Genomic DNA, 17,458 nt, shown 5'->3' with positions numbered 1-17,458 from the left:
TCCCGCTTTTGCTTGGAACCTGCTGATGGTCGTATCCGAGTGTGGAGGTGTCGCGGAGAGCGCTTCGCAGAAGGTGCTGTTCTGGAACAACAGCGTTTTGGCGGAGGCTCTGTGGTGGTCTGGGGAGGGATCAGCACACGTCGAAGGACACTTCTGTACCATGTAGTGGGGAACTTGACCGGTGTCCGCTACCAGAATGAGATCCTGCAACCCCTGGTCGTTCCAGCCCTCCAAGCGATCAGCCCTCGTGCGATTCTTCAGGATGACAACGCACCTCCCCATCGCTCTGCAGCTGTAAACACCTTCATCCAGCAGGCCAGGGTCAACAGGATGCTGTGGCCAGCTAACAGCCCGGACCTGAACCCCATAGAGCACATGTGGGATGAGCTTTGTCGTCGGGTACAGCAACATCTCCCTCCTCCTGCCAATCTGGGTCAACTGCTGCAATGGCTCCAGCAGGAGTGGAATGGAGTTCCCAGAGCATTCATATGCAACCTGATCCACTCCATGCGCCAACGATGTGTTCAATGCCTGGCACACAACGGAGGGCACACGCGTTATTGACACTGATTCACATTGTTGTGAATTCCATTTTCGAGGGTTGTCACGTTTGACACACTCTAGCTAAATTGTCGCTGCCGCGTTCGATCTTTGCTTTGTTTGTCATTACTCCTTGGTTGTTCAATTATATAATTTAAAAAACAAGAAGGGCAAAGCCCATACGACTCACATGCTTGACCTTGACCTTCAATCAATCAATCAATCAATCAATCAATCAATATGAAGCTTATATAGCGCGTATTCCGTGGGTACAGTTCTAAGCGCTTGTCGAAGAGTTGTCAACACAGGACTAACAAAGAAACTAACATCTTCAGACGGACACGAACCCTATCACACACTAGCAAACCCTGGTAAACAAACAACTGTTTAACAACAATGTACACATCAATAGCTAGGTCAAACAAAATAATATTAAGCACAAAGAAAACACCACTCACAGAGCACAGCACAAGAATGTCTTTTGGGGCACAGCACATCCCGTCGAGAGCACCTTTACATGACCTTGACCTTCAGCTAAACCTAGCAATGACATCATACACTAAGAACTGCTTTACACATTTTTCCTACAAAAATCCAAGGTCATGCAACACAAAGCTGTTAATTCAAGACATAGGAAGTACAATGGTGCTTATTGGCTCTTTCTACCATGAGATATGGTCACTTTTAGTGGTTCACTACCTTATTTTGGTCACATTTCATAAGTCAAAGTAACCTTGACCTTGATCATATGTGACCAAATGTGTCTCATGATGAAAGCATAACATGTGCCCCACATAATTTTTAAGTTTGAAACAGTTATCCTTTATAGTTCAGGGTCAAGGTCACTTCAAAATATGTATACAATCCAACTTTGAAGAGCTCCTGTGACCTTGACCTTGAAGCAAGGTAAACCAAACTGGTATCAAAAGATGGGGCTTACTTTGCCCTATATATCATATATAGGTGAGGTATTCAATCTCAAAAACTTCAGAGAAAATGGGAAAAATGTGAAAAATAGCTGTTTTTTAGACAACATTTATGGCCCCTGCGACCTTGACCTTGACCTTGAAGCAAGGTCAAGATGCTATGTATGTTTTTTGGGGCCTTGTCATCATACACCATCTTGCCAAATTTGGTACTGATAGACTGAATAGTGTCCAAGAAATATCCAACGTTAAAGTTTTCCGGACGGCCGTGAATTTTTGGTTCGTACAAAAATTACGTAAATTCTACGATCACACAACGTGATTTTGTAGTTGGTTGTGGTTTGGTGAAAATTACGTTGAGTTTTTACGTAAATTCCACGTGAATGCAACGTAAACTTTTGGTTGTGGTTGTGGTTTGGTGGAAATTACGTAGCGTGTTTACGTAAATTCCACGTGAATGCAACGTGATTTTTTGGTTGAAATGAGTGAATGTGGCGTAATGGGGTGAACATAAGTACCATAAATCATAAATCCTACGTGCTCTGCATTTGCTGTTATTTTTTTTTTATCAATCCACAAACGTACACCAACTTTTAAACGTAAACAATAATTACAACGCAATAATCTAGCCACAGATCATAACTATTCAAACACCCATAGCCACCATTACAATTTCTTATAAAATATGCCTACCTTGTGTAATCAATACATGCTCTAATTATTTTAGGCCTAATTTATCACCGATATGTTTGTAAAAATCAAGTTTGAATAAACGCCGTGAGTAGACTTGAATTGGGTAAGTTGGTGAAAGAGCAGACGGAATAAATGTCAAGATGGCGAGCTAGCCAAACATCAGGTCGATTCACCTTTTCAGTCGGCTAATAAAGCCGACGAAAGGAGAAAAATGTGTCAGGCAATACACATTATTTTATGATGTGTGTAGTAGTGGCTCGTCGAGTGTCTGAAGTGTTTCAGCAAAAGTGAGACAGCTGATATTATCAAATCGACACATGGGGGCTTGCCGCAACCAGTGAACCGATATTCTTTAGACCTCTTGACACGAGCGTGTTCCTCGCCGGGGGATTTAACTTAAATTGTTTCTATGCTCATTTGAACCTCTCAGTATTAGACATGAGTTTTTTGTTGGAGTTACATATTATTCTTTGAATTGACCACCCGCATTGTCAGGTGTCCAACCATGAACCATGACCTTTACAGGTGTCTGTCTGAAAATAGCTGAATATGTGGCATATTGAATTACTTGCACCTATGATATGTGACTGATCATATACATGTTGCCTTCGCGTAAACAAAGACAAAACAAACTCCAGGCAAGATAGAAGCGTTTATAATATAACAAAACAATACACCACATCTTTTTCTCCCTTTCTTTCACGTCCTCGCCCGCCCGTAATCTGAGGGATATTCCTTTAACAATCTAGGATTTTTAAAAAAAAACTGTGGTATTTAAAGCAAAAACATGTTCGGATCAACTGAATACACTCTTCAAAAAAAGTTAAGGATCACTTTTTTACAAGCACGCCACACAAAACAGACTAGACCGAATTCTTTCATTTTTGACTCACATGCGAAGCAAAAGTGAGTCTATGTACTCACCCGAGTCGTCCGTCCGTCCGTCCCCCCCCCCAGTGGGTATGATTGTGTGGTACGTGGTGGGTATGATTGTGTGGTACGTGGTGGGTATGATTGTGTGGTACGTGGTGGGTATGATTGTGTGGTACGTGGTGGGTATGATTGTGTGGTACGTGGTGGGTATGATTGTGTGGTACGTGGTGGGTATGATTGTGTGGTACGTGGTGGGTATGATTGTGTGGTACGTGGTGGGTATGATTGTGTGGTACGTGGTGGGTATGATTGTGTGGTACGTGGTGGGTATGATTGTGTGGTACGTGGTGGGTATGATTGTGTGGTACGTGGTGGGTATGATTGTGTGGTACGTGGTGGGTATGATGGTGTGGTACGTGGTGGGTATGATGGTGTGGTACGTGGTGGGTATGATTGTGTGGTACGTGGTGGGTATGATTGTGTGGTACGTGGTGGGTATAATTGTGTGGTACGTGGTGGGTATGATTGTGTGGTACGTGGTGGGTATGATTGTGTGGTACGTGGTGGGTATGATTGTGTGGTACGTGGTGGGTATGATTGTGTGGTACGTGGTGGGTATGATTGTGTGGTACGTGGTGGGTATGATTGTGTGGTACGTGGTGGGTATGATTGTGTGGTACGTGGTGGGTATGATTGTGTGGTACGTGGTGGGTATGATTGTGTGGTACGTGGTGGGTATGATTGTGTGGTACGTGGTGGGTATGATTGTGTGGTACGTGGTGGGTATGATTGTGTGGTACGTGGTGGGTATGATTGTGTGGTACGTGGTGGGTATGATTGTGTGGTACGTGGTGGGTATGATTGTGTGGTGCGTGGTGGGTATGATTGTGTGGTACGTGGTGGGTATGATTGTGTGGTACGTGGTGGGTATGATTGTGTGGTACGTGGTGGGTATGATTGTGTGGTACGTGGTGGGTATGATTGTGTGGTACGTGGTGGGTATGATTACGATAGGCTCCGAAACGACCGCATCGATTTTGACGGGAATTGCAGAGTATGTTCGTTGCCATTCGAGGCGTGTCCTAGGGTACCTCTCTGTCTCTGTCTCTGTCTCTCTCTCTCTCTCTCTCTCTCTCTCTCTCTCTCTCTCTCTCTCCCTCTCTCTCTCTCCATCTCTCTCTCTCCCCCCCTCTCTCTCTCTCTCAGTCTCTCTCTCTCTCTCTCTCTCTCTCTCTCTCTCTCTCTCTCTCTCTCTCTCTCTCTCTCTCTCTCTCTCTCTCTCTCTCTCTCTCTCTCTCTCTCTTTCTCTTGAATCTCCACTCGCGAAAGATTTTTTTTTACAATCACATCTTGTCAAATATTGATTATGCATCCACTGTGTGGGATTGTGCAAGTGCTAATGTTTTGAAACCTTTAGCCAGTCTTCACAGAAGAGCAGTTAAGCTTATTATGCTAAAAAATCACACTCCTTCAGAATCTGATTATACAAATTTGCAAGTATTACCATTTCAAAAAAGGTTAATGTATAATAAAGGTGTTATAATGCATACAGTGATGTCAGGATATGCACCGGAGACATTCCGTGATAATTTTATTTTGAACTATAACAGACTAAAAATCATCACACCGACTCCACGTATTGACCTTTTCAAATCAAGCCTTCTATATTCAGGTGCGGTCCTATGGAACTCACTTCCTATTTTTCTTAAGCATAAAACAAACACAGACAGCTTCAAAAAAAATTATATGTCGCACATAATGCAACTAAACATGTGCTGAATGGTTCAACAATTCATTTAAAATGTATGTGCATGTTAAACTAAATTATAATAATATGCAGATCTAAATTAAGATATGTTAAAAATTGACATATTTATTGTTGGAAATTGTACTTAAAATGCAGCATGACAAATTTATATCTGTATATATATATATAATGTATTATAAGTTTGATGTGATAGTTATTTGATTATATTGTTTTCTGTTCTTGTTGACCCTATATTAGGGCGAGGGCTGGATGTAAAAAAGCAATATTCTTGCTTATCTATTACCCTCGATAATAAAGATTTTGTCTTGTCTTGTCTTGTCTTGTCTCTCTCTCTCTCTCTCTCTCTCTCTCGTTCTTCACCAGTACACGATCTGGTCGTCATCCAACCATGTTCAATGACGAGTTCAGGAATGATCATTTTCAATATATTCTTTTTCGTTTTTGTATATGCTGACGTGGATTTTCGGTCCTTTTAGTCTGTCATTGAACCTTGTATAGCATGTCACTCAGAAGATAAACTGCAGTTTCGTTGTGTTTCTGTAAACCCGAACACAGGTAAGAGGTCTTACATAAGAAATAGTTTTCCTTTTGTTTCCAAGCAAATAAGCAAAGGAGGAAAAAATATCGTGGTCACTGAAAACCAAACATTAAACTGGTAAGACATGATGAAGATGACATGACCGATAAACGCGAAGCTGAAGAGGTCACACGAAGCGATTGGCTAGAAATGGTAACCACAGATATGCCATAACAATGGTATATGTCATTCCAAATTTGAAGACAACGGGCCCATAAACACAGGAGTTATTAGCGGTCAAAAGTGTAACGGATAGACGGACGGACGGACGAACAGACTGACGGACGGACGGACGAACGGAAACACAGACAGAGGCCTTGCAATATTAATTTGATGTAACACGCACTGAACATATAACAGCAAAAAAATCATTAGATTTAACAATATTTTTCATTTGCAACGAGTGTCATAATGTTTACCTTTCTTTGTACCAAAATTCAAAATGGGGTTAGGGTTACGTTTTGTAAACTTGTGCAAAAATTTAACGATCGATTTTTATTCTTTGTTGATATCTTATTGTGTAGACCCAGGTTTGTTTTATGTCAACTTTTCTGGAAAATGTAATGGTTCTATTAGCAAATATATTCAGTTGAAGTGAGCAGCTGGTCTAATTTTAGCACGTAAAACGTCATGTACTTATTCATAACAAAAACCATGATTTTTATGTGCACAAAGTCGGTATTTACGCCACACACAAAAACAAGTAGTTGTGATTTAATTAATCGGTTAGATACCATATCCAATAGCATATACCCTGATTTAACAAAAAAAACCATGACAAGTCAACATATTCAGGAGGCTGTATCTTAACAACGCGACGATCGATTTATCTGGTTTTAACACATTTGTTTTATCATACTTTAAACATACATCAGGCAAACAATTAGCGATTTTTAATGGTTGTTTAATCGGTGTCGGATGTCTTTAAACGGACAAAACAACTTGCGGAGTCAAATTTCAGAGACAATGAAGGATTCGTGTCATACATGTTCAGGCCCTGTCAGGGCACAAACCAATCAATAACTCTGGTCACACTCCCTTACACAGCCAGAGAGAGATTGAATCGGACGATTAATGTTTTATGTTGAGGCATGGGTCAATATCTCTACCACACATCTGACGTCAGAATAATTTGTAGTGAGCAATGTAGAATCCCTTAACACCTATAGTGAAACCGTTATTCGACAATCATTTAAAAAATGTGTATTAGTAAGTATAGATATGTTAGGCCTTTTGATATACATGTGATGTTAGGATGTGAATTAGAGTTGAGACATTTCAATATTTTGTACCTGAAAATGTGTAAGTGTGTGCTCGCGCAATTGTGTGTGTGTGTGTGTGTGTGTGTGTGTGTGTGTGTGTGTGTGTGTGTGTGTGTGTGTGTGTATATGTGTGTGTGTGTGTGTGTGTGTGTGTGTGTGTGCGCGTGTGTGCGTTCGTGTGAGCGTGTGTATGTGTGCGTGCGTGTGTGCGTACATACTTGCGTGCGCGTATTCGGTGTGTGTACGTATGTATGCTTGTGTCAATGTGTGTGTGTGTGTGTGTGTGTGTGTGTGTGTCGGGGGTGGGGGTGGGATTACAAAAACCACACACGCACACACACACACACACACACACACACACACACACACGCACATACGCACACACACACACACACACACACACACACGCGCATACACACGCACACACGCGCACGCACGCATACACGCGAGCACGCACGCACGGCCTTGCAGGCCGAACACTTCCTCGTAGTTCGAATGTGATTGCAAATGACACACTCAGAACAAGTTATATCTGCTGTATCTCAGGCTATCAAATTCATTCTTTTGCGTCTTAATATTGACCAGCAATTGTTCAAAGAAAAAGGGAGGTAATGAACATTTTAGTAATGATGTCAGAACAAACAAAACACACAATGTGAGCACAAAGCAGCGACGTTTCTACACTCGAGAGATCTAGATGTACCTGTACGTGTACATGTACGTATATAGCTATGACGTCACACGTTCTTGAAACTTGGTCCAGATTCTTTACAACTAGAGCTGAACGACGCAATGCAGACTATTTAATCGCAGACAGTCACTTTGATAAAAAGAAAACCCGTCCAAACGTTGACATTAGGGTACCGTTGAGCCCTCCCTCCCCCCCTCCCCCCCCCCCCCCCCCCCCCATCCAAATACACACACACACACACACACACACACACACACACACACACACACACACACACGCACACACACTGTCTAAGATAGCATCAATAGCTTGGTTTGAGGTTCGGTGGTGCAATGAGGCCACTGCGCACTAGTTATACGTTCAAAACTAATGCAATCACGTTGCACGGCTGTTAAGGGCAAGAAAAGGGTCACGGAGTAAACACTTAATCAAGACTACCTAGCGAATACAAAGTCTGCAAAGCATGCTAAAAAGAACCAGAATACTGTGTTTTAAACCAGCATTAGTGAACGTGCAGATGTTGTTTTGCTAGATTAAAAATCTGTGTTCTAAAATAGTCACTGGTTCCACGTGCCATACGCACAGGAAACACCCAGTACTGAACAAACATGATGATGACCATCTGGACTCTGGCTTTGAAGAATGTTGCGCAACGAAACCATTCCCTTATTCGCATTCAATTAGTCATGTTACGGAGCTGTTTCGAGGAAGTAGTTCAGTGTGAACTAGTCTGAATGACAGTGCAACGTGTATCTCATATCCATTGAAAGTCTACCATTTGAACAGCACATAAGAATATCCTTTAGCTCGACACCGGTGTGAAAGTCTACCATTTGAACAGCACATAAGAATATCCTTTAGCTCGACACCGGTGTGGCAGTCTACCATTTGAACAGCACATAAGAATATCCTTTAGCTCGATACTGGTGTGAAAGTCTACCATTTGAACAGCACATAAGAATATCCTTTAGCTCGATACCGGTGTGAAAGTCTACCATTTGAACAGCACATAAGAATATCCTTCAGCTCGATATCGGTGTGAAAGTCTACCATTTGAACAGCACATAAGAATATCCTTCAGCTCGACAGCGAGGTGAAAGTCTACCATTTGAACAGCACATAAGAATATCCTTTCGCTCGACACCGGTGTGAAAGTCTACCATTTGAACAGCACATAAGAATATCCTTTAGCTCGACACCGGTGTGAAAGTCTACCATTTAAACAGCACATAAGAATGTCCTTTAGCTCGATACCGGTGTGAAAGTCTACCATTTGAACAGCACATAAGAATATCCTTTAGCTCGACACCGGTGTGAAAGGGTGAAGTGTCTGCCTGTTTCAAAGTCCGGCGGACTGGGCTTCTTAGGAACATGGGTCCCTGGACTTGTATTGGTATTGTGTGGAGGTTAGCACGGTATTGTGTGGAAGTTGACACGGTATTGTGTGGAGGATAGCACGGTAGTGTGTGGAGGATAGCACGGTAGTGTGTGGAGGATAGCACGGTAGTGTGTGGAGGATAGCACGGTAGTGTGTGGAGGATAGCACGGTAGTGTGTGGAGGATAGCACGGTATTGTGTGGAAGGTAGCACGGTATTGTGTGGATGATAGCACGGTATTGTGTGGAGGATAGCACGGTATTGTGTGGAATGTAGCACGGTATTGTGTGGAAGTTAGCACGGTATTGTGTGGAAGGTAGCACGGTATTGTGTGGAAGGTAGCACGGTATTGTGTGGAGGATAGCACGGTATTGTGTGGAAGTTAGCACGGTATTGTGTGGAAGTTAGCACGGTATTGTGTGGAAGTTAGCACGGTATTGTGTGGAAGTTAGCACGGTATTGGTTGGAGGATAACACGGTATTGTGTGGAAGTTAGCACGGTATTGCTCAATTACTTTGACAGATTAACACGGGTGTCACACAAGGAATACATTCACAGCGTGTGTAGGCAGAACGCAACCCGGCTGTTGACTGATGGCATCTAGTGAAGCTGAAGGATGCTCAGAATGTATACCGAATGAGTGTGGTCAGTTATGTCTCTATACATCTAGTGAAGCTGAAGGATGCTCAGAATGTATACCAAGTGAGTGTGGTCAGTTATGTCTCTATACATCTAGTGAAGCTGAAGGATGCTCAGAATGTATACCAAATGAGTGTGGTCAGTTATGTCTCTATACATCTAGTGAAGCTGAAGGATGCTCAGAATGTATACCAAATGAGTGTGGTCAGTTATGTCTCTATACATCTAGTGAAGTTGAAGGATGCTCAGAATGTATACCGAATGAGTGTGGTCAGTTATGTCTCTACTAGATGAATACCCGCTTCGCCGGGTACGGCTGCGCCGGGAAGAAGTCGATCCGAATACCCGGCTGCGCCGGGGACCCGGCTATGCCGGGTGTACGCCGGCTTTGTCGGCGCACCGCACGGAGGAAGGGAGATAATCGCGGCTAAAAACACTGGAGAAGATAAGGAAGAGTTACTGGTAGTGGATCAAGACAAAAAACAAAAAAAAATCGGTTCAGCACAAAAAACAAAATTGGTTCAGCGCTGCGCGCTGAGAGCACGTGTTGAAATATCTCATCGACCAGGTTGTGTCCCGGGTGTACCTGAATATGCCCACCAAATTTGAAGCAGATCCATCGAGAACTTTGGCCGTGCATCGCGCACAGACAGACAGACAGACAGACACACAGACACACAGACACACAGACACTAGTCGTATATATATATATATATATATATATATATATATATATATATATAAAACTACTGGAGGAATACCCGGCTTCGCCGGGGTGAATCGCGAGACAGAGACAGACAGCGTGGCGGTTCATCACAATCACCTCTGCAGGCGAAGTCCTGTCAAACGGGATTGAGAATTTTAGAGCTTATTTCTTAGCCCTATATTATCTGTTGTGGCTTCTCAAATGCCAGAACATACAGACAGACAAAAGCCGCTAGACCCCATCACAAACAGAACTCTACAATCCACAGGTTTTTGCCCACACACAAACACACACACAGAGAAGCCGTATATATATATATATGTATATCTATATCTATAAATATATAGAGATAGGTGAGAGTGTATTTTTCGCGTGGCTATAAATTGATTCGACCTTTTCACTTTGACAGTAAGAACAACTTACGGGTGCAAGGGAAGCGTTCTGGACAGCGCAGTGACATTCTAAAAATAGTTACTCAGAAACGGGAATTTGGGGTGAACGGCGCGAGACAGAGACAGAGACAGACAGCGTGGCGGTTCACCACAATCACCTTTGAAGGCGAAGTCCTGTCAAACGGGATTGAGAATTTTAGAGCTTATTTCTTGGCCCTATATTATCTGCTGTGGCTTCTCACATGCCAGAACATACAGACAGACAAAAGCCGCTAGACCACATCACAAACAGAACTCTACAATACACAGGTTTTTGCCCACACACACACACAAACACCCACACACACAGAGAAGCCGTATATATATATGCATATCTGTATCTATAAATATATAGAGATAGGTGAGAGTGTATTTTTCGCGTGGCTATAAATTGATTCGACCTTTTCACTTTGACAGTAAGAACAACTTACGGGTGCAAGGGAAGCGTTGTGGACAGCGCAGTGGACAGCGCAGTGACATTCTAAAAATAGTAATAGTAACTTAGAACTGAACGGGAAAGCCACACGAAGGAAGGGAGATAAACGCCAAACACTGGAGAAGATAAGGAAGAGTTACTTATAATGGTGAAATGAACACAAAAACGAAAATGAGTTCAGCGCTGCGCACTGAGAGCACGTGTTGAAATATCTCATCGATGATATTGTGTCCGGGGTGTAGCTGAATACGGTGTCCAAATTTGAAAAAGATCCACCGAGAACTTTGGCGTTGTGATGTGGTGTAGCGGCTATGGTGTGTCGGTATGGGGGCCCGGGTAGCTGAGGTGGAACCAAAATAGCTGAGGTGGAACCAAAATCGGTTCCGCGCTGCGCGCTGAGAGCACGTGTTGAAATATCGACCAGGTTGTGTCGTGTCCCGGGTCTACCTGAATATGCCCACCAAATTTGAAGCAGATCCATCGAGAACTTTGGCCGTGCATCGCGCACAGACAGATACACAGACAGATGCACAGACACACAGACACACAGACACACAGACACACAGACACACAGACACTAGTCGTATATATATATACTAGAGGAATACCCGGCTTCGCCGGGGTGAATCGCGAGACAGAGACAGACAGCGTGGCGGTTCATCACAATCACCTCTGCAGGCGAAGTCCTGTCAAACGGGATTGAGAATTTTAGAGCTTATTTCTTAGCCCTATATTATCTGCTGTGGCTTCTCACATGCCAGAACATACAGACAGACAAAAGCCGCTAGACCCCATCACAAACAGAACTCTATAATACATAGGTTTTTGCCTACACACACACACACAAACACACACACACACAGAGAAGCCGTATATATATATGCATATCTGTATCTATAAATATATAGAGATAGGTGAGAGTGTATTTTTCGCGTGGCTATAAATTGATTCGACCTTTTCACTTTGACAGTAAGAACAACTTACGGGTGCAAGGGAAGCGTTCTGGACAGCGCAGTGACATTCTAAAAATAAATAGTAACTTACAACTGAACGGGAAAGCCACACGAAGGAAGGGAGATAAACGCCAAACACTGGAGAAGATAAGGAAGAGTTACTTATAATGGTGAAATGAACACAAAAACGAACATGAGTTTAGCGCTGCGCGCTGAGAGCACGTGTTGAAATATCTCATCGATGATATTGTGTCCGGGGTGTAGCTGAATACGGTGTCCAAATTTGAAAAAGAACCACCGAGAACTTTGGCGTTGTGATGTGGTGTAGCGGCTATGGTGTGTCGGTATGGGGGCCCGGGTAAGCTGAGGTGGAACCAAAATAGCTGAGGTGGAACCAAAATCGGTTCCGCGCTGCGCGCTGAGAGCACGTGTTGAAATATCTCATCGACCAGGTTGTGTCCAGGGTGTACCTGAATATGATCACCAAATTTGAAACAGATCCATCGAGAACCTTGGCCGCGCATCGCGCACAGACACACAGACACACAGACACACAGACACTAGTCGTATATATATATATATATATATATATATATATATATATATATATATATATATATATATATATATAACTATAAATGGGAACTTAGGTCTCCCGCTCCAAAAAGGGATTTTAAGGTTCCCAGTAAATATATTGGATATTTATCAATGAAATTGTAAGTAAATCACCACAAATACATACTTTCAAGGTTGATTATTTATTGACAGAAGACTTATTTACAAAAATAAAAAAACTGCAGATATATGATTTGTCATGGTGGCCCTAAGGTTTTTTGAACATATAAGGGGGTTTGGGGTGACCAACCTTAACCCAACCTTAAGTCACCCTTTTGAAAAGGGGGATTTAAGGTCACCAGATATATATAAAAAATGTGTCCAGGCTTAAAAAGAATGTTGTAGCTTTCTGTAGGGGGTTTGGTGGCTAAAATTAATTATCATTTATCATTAGTTAGAAAAGGGGGTTTTACAGAGAAAAACCTGCCTACAAGATTGAAAGTAAGAGCAGCTAATAAACAACTTAGCAAACATTGCTCTAGAATGCCCCTTTAAAGGTACAGATCGGCCCACTTTGATCTAACAGAAAATATATCAAATAATTCATTTTCATTTTTTCATTTCATTTTCATTACTTTATTGGATATTTATCAATGAAAAATTGTAAGTAAATCACCACAAATACATACTTTCAAGGTTGATTATTTATTGACAGAAGACTTTTCATTTCATTTTCATTACTTTATTGGATATTTATCAATGAAATTGTAAGTAAATCACCACAAATACATACTTTCAAGGTTGATTATTTATTGACAGAAGACTTATTTACAAAAATAAAAAAACTGCAGATATATGATTTGTCATGGTGGCCCTAAGGTTTTTTGAACATATAAGGGGGTTTGGGGTGACCATTAAGGTTGGGTTAAGGTTGGTCACTGTCATTGTATGCCTGCATTATTAGTTGTCAGTAATTATTACATGTGCTGATTGTTCTCTTTGCCTGCGCGCGTATAGTATGTTGGTTATGTTTGGTCATAGTATGTTTGTTTATGTTTGGTCGTTATCTTGCCTGTGCGTGTATTGTATGTTTGGTCGCTTTCTTTGCCTGTGCATGTATAGTTTGTTGGTTATGTTTGGTCGGTTTCTTTGCCTGTGCGTGTATAGTATGCTTGGTCGATGTATGTATTGTAAAGCGCTAAGAGTAGACATTTTTCTAGAATAGCGCTATAAAAGTTTGCATTATTATTATTATTATTATTATTATTATTATATGTTCAAAAAACCTTAGGGCCACCATGACAAATCATATATCTGCAGTTTTTTTATTTTTGTAAATAAGTCTTCTGTCAATAAATAATCAACCTTGAAAGTATGTATTTGTGGTGATTGCTGGGAAATTCGGGTCGTTTCCTCCCAGTGGAAAGCTAGCAGCAACGGAGTCGCGCTACCCAGGTGTCTGCGTGTTTAGGTGTATTCAGCCACCTGCACTTATGGCAGAATGATCAAGGTCTTTTACGTGCCATTGTGATGACACGGGGGTGGGACATGGCTTCCGTCTCTGGGTCTGCACATAAAGTTGACCCGTGTCCATCCCGGCCCGAATTCGAACCTGCGACCTTCCGATCACAAGTCCAGTGCTCTACGAACTGAGCTACCGGTAATTGTCCAGGTTTAAAATAATGTTAGCTTTCAGTGGTGAGCTTGGTGGCTAAAAATAATTATGTTTCACGGAAGGCAGTATCGTCCCTCCGTTGACATCAATCAACTGATGCAACATTTTGTCATATATCGTTTTGGCTAAATTAGGTGAGTCTGAATTTGTTGCATAAATGATTTTATGTGAACTTGCGAACATAAACCTACCTACAAGATTGAAAGTATGAACCGTTTAGATTTTTAAAACATACCAACAAGAGAGTTTACATTTGTTGTTCACTGCACCCAAAAGAACTTCCTCTATAATGTTTGTATTCTTATTCCTAACACTGCATATTTGTAACATAATTTATGAAATTTTCTTTAACTTTCAAATTGAAACCAATGAAATCTTAACAAGGCCGAAGTGAAGAAGGAAATCATTTGTTATAGGTGAAGAGATATATATGCAGTAATCTACGCCCTTTTAGACGGTCATCCATCCGCATCTTAGCCCCCTCGCTGCTTAACTTGGGTGTTATAACGGGAACAGATCCATGAGACCATGAATAGCCTGGTAATGCTGAAAAAAGTCTTTATTCCAGACAAGAAAAAAAACCGACTGGTATATGATTATGAAACGCATCATTGACAGAATTATGATTGAACTCAACAGTATGTGTTTTTGGACAACCTAATACAGAATAGCCAACTTGCACAATACCCCGCTTCAATAGCTCTCGAGTGTGAAAGAGAAGGAAAGTTCACTTCGCTGCGGGCAAACGTTTTGCTCTCACAAGCACTGGTGTTTTCTGGCTTGTGTGAAATAAATGTTTTAAAAAAAAACTCGATTGCCTTTTCTTTTTGCATGGGCTATGCTTGGGTGCTTTGAACGAACTTTCGAATTATTCTCGCGGCTATCATTGCTGCAGCACACTTTTCACATTGAAAATTCACAATTTTATGAAAATTATGAATTGTCAAGGCGAAGTGTCTGCAAACTCTCACTGAGCTATCCGGACATGCCCCCATTTTGCGGCAGATCTCGCAAGGCCATGAAAGTTATGGCAGATTTATCGCGCGATTTGGCGGTGCAGGCCGATAGTGCAAGTCGCCTATTGTCATAAAAGGGAAAAGGGGGCTTTAAAGCAACAATCGGATGACTTAGATACACGATAAAGTGCTGTTCACATGGAAGACTTGCAACCAACTTGTGACCAACTTTCAAGCGATTTTAGTCGGCGGCAAGTCAAATCAAAATCTCTGCCCATGTGAACAGCACAACCTCGCAAACTAGGGATGACTCGGTCCTGTCGGGATAATATTCAGTACGTTTAAACCCGACGGGATGAAACTTATCATGGATCACCTTTAGACACCCTATTACAATTTACATGTATTGAGAAAATATGGTAATTATTGTTGTTGTTTTATTTTTCTGTCATTTGTGTGGTAGCACTGTTAATGTCACTGGAATTTCAAATGCAAGCATTAATTGTTTGTTTGTTTGCTTAACGCCCAGCCGACCACGAAGGGCCATATCAGGGCGGTGCTGCTTTGACATATAACGTGCGCCACACACAAGACAGAAGTCGCAGCACAGGCTTCATGTCTCACCCAGTCACATTATTCTGACACCGGACCAACCAGTCCTAGCACTAACCCCATAATGCCAGACGCCAGGCGGAGCAGCCACTAGATTGCCAATTTTAAAGTCTTAGGTATGACCCGGCCGGGGTTTGAACCCACGACTTCCCGATCACGGGGCGGACGCCTTACCACTAGGCTAACCGTGCTGGTCAAGCATTAATAAATTTACAGTAACAAAACTAACATGCAACACAATCTATGTTCGCAGTCAGAAACATGCAACACAATCTATGTTCACAGTCAGAAACATGCAACACAATCTATGTTCACAGTCAGAAACATGCAACAAAGTTGTACAAATATTTATCATTTTATTGACACTCAAGGAAACTTTAGAATGTTCATTTAAAGAACTCAAACAATTGTAACTGTAGCTTAAAGAAATTAACAATAACTACAAGAAGAGCAAACGCTCGATCGAGTCACTTTCGCAGTTCTGAATATTATATGAGGCATCAGATGGACAGGAAGAAATTGCTATTCACAACACAATGAGTCACGTTCACATAAAATTTGAGCCCGGTCACTTTTATAGTTTCCGAGAAAAGCCCAACGTTAAGTTGTGTGTTGCCGAACAGAAAAGGCTAGTTATCTCCCTTGTTTTTCTGATAACGTTCGTAAAAGGCTACAGATGTAAATACTTTGATGTAAAGAATAATCCTACAAAGTTTCAATCACATCCGATGAACTTTGTCAAAGATATAAAATGTCTAATTTTTCCTTTGACGCTGACCTGTGACCTTGAAAAAGGTCAAAGGTCAACGAAACCATCGTTAAAGTGTAGAGGTCATTGGAGGTCACGACTAAACAAAATATGAGCCCGATCGCTTTGATAGTTTCCGAGAAAAGTCCAACGTTAAGGTGGTGTCTACGGCCGGCCGGCCGGCCGGACAGACTAACACTGACCGATTACATAGAGTCACTTTTTCTCAAGTGACTCAAAAAACACTAAATTGGAACTAAGGTAACATTACAATGTCCATCTAAAGAACTCACTTGTAACCTTTAAGGTAAACAGGAATAACATGGGATGTCCCGCTTGTCCTAACATGGGATGTACTGGTCGTCCTAATGTGGGATGTGTCGAACAACCTTATGTGGGATATCCCGGTTGTTTTAACGTGGGGTGTACCGGTCATCCTAATGTGGGATATCCCAGTTGTTTTAACGCGGGATGTACCAGTCATTAATGTGATAGATGTATTGGTCACCCTAACGTGGGACATGTACTGGTCAGCCTAACTTGGGGCATGTTGTCGCCATCCTAAAATGGGAGATGTACCAGTTGTCCTGATATGGGATGTACCGGTCATCCTATTTCATTTATACATTGCTTTAATTCCAGTCCATGGGTCTTCTCAGGACTAAGGACTGGGATTTTATCCTGTGACCTGCATCACAAGATTTTCGCAATCATAGTTGACGGAACTGTGCCACGCTCCTCTACTTTCTTTATTTGGTGTTTAACGTCGTTTTCAACCACGAAGGTTATATCGCAACGAGGGAAAGGGGGGAGATGGGATAGGGGAAAGGGGGGGGATGGGATAGAGCCACTTGTTAAGTGTTTCTTGTTCACAAAAGCACTAATCAAAAAATTGCTCCAGGGGCTTGCAACGTAGTACAATATATGACCTTACTGGGAGAATGCAAGTTTCCAGTACAAAGGACTAAACATTTCTTACATACTGCTTGACTAAAATCTTTACAAACATTGACTATATTCTATACAAGAACCACTTAAC

At 41.9% G+C, this 17,458-nt stretch overlaps 1 protein-coding gene across 1 annotated transcript in view; it reads right to left on the bottom strand.

The window, feature by feature from the left end:
- Positions 1-4,292, bottom strand: part of LOC138954356 (chromobox protein homolog 8-like) — a gene marked incomplete at its 5' end in the record, with an annotated part of 7,801 nt that extends 3,509 nt beyond the window's left edge. The window contains 1 exon segment of the mRNA XM_070326222.1: positions 4,227-4,292. Coding sequence (XP_070182323.1) covers positions 4,227-4,292 — 66 coding nt within the window.
- Between the last annotated feature and the right edge of the window lie 13,166 nt (positions 4,293-17,458).

This window comes from Littorina saxatilis, unplaced genomic scaffold, assembly GCF_037325665.1.
Source record: "Littorina saxatilis isolate snail1 unplaced genomic scaffold, US_GU_Lsax_2.0 scaffold_610, whole genome shotgun sequence".
Classification (NCBI taxonomy): domain Eukaryota; kingdom Metazoa; phylum Mollusca; class Gastropoda; order Littorinimorpha; family Littorinidae; genus Littorina; species Littorina saxatilis.
The sequence above is the reverse complement of the archived record's forward strand: the minus strand, read 5'-3'. Positions and strand labels throughout refer to the sequence as shown.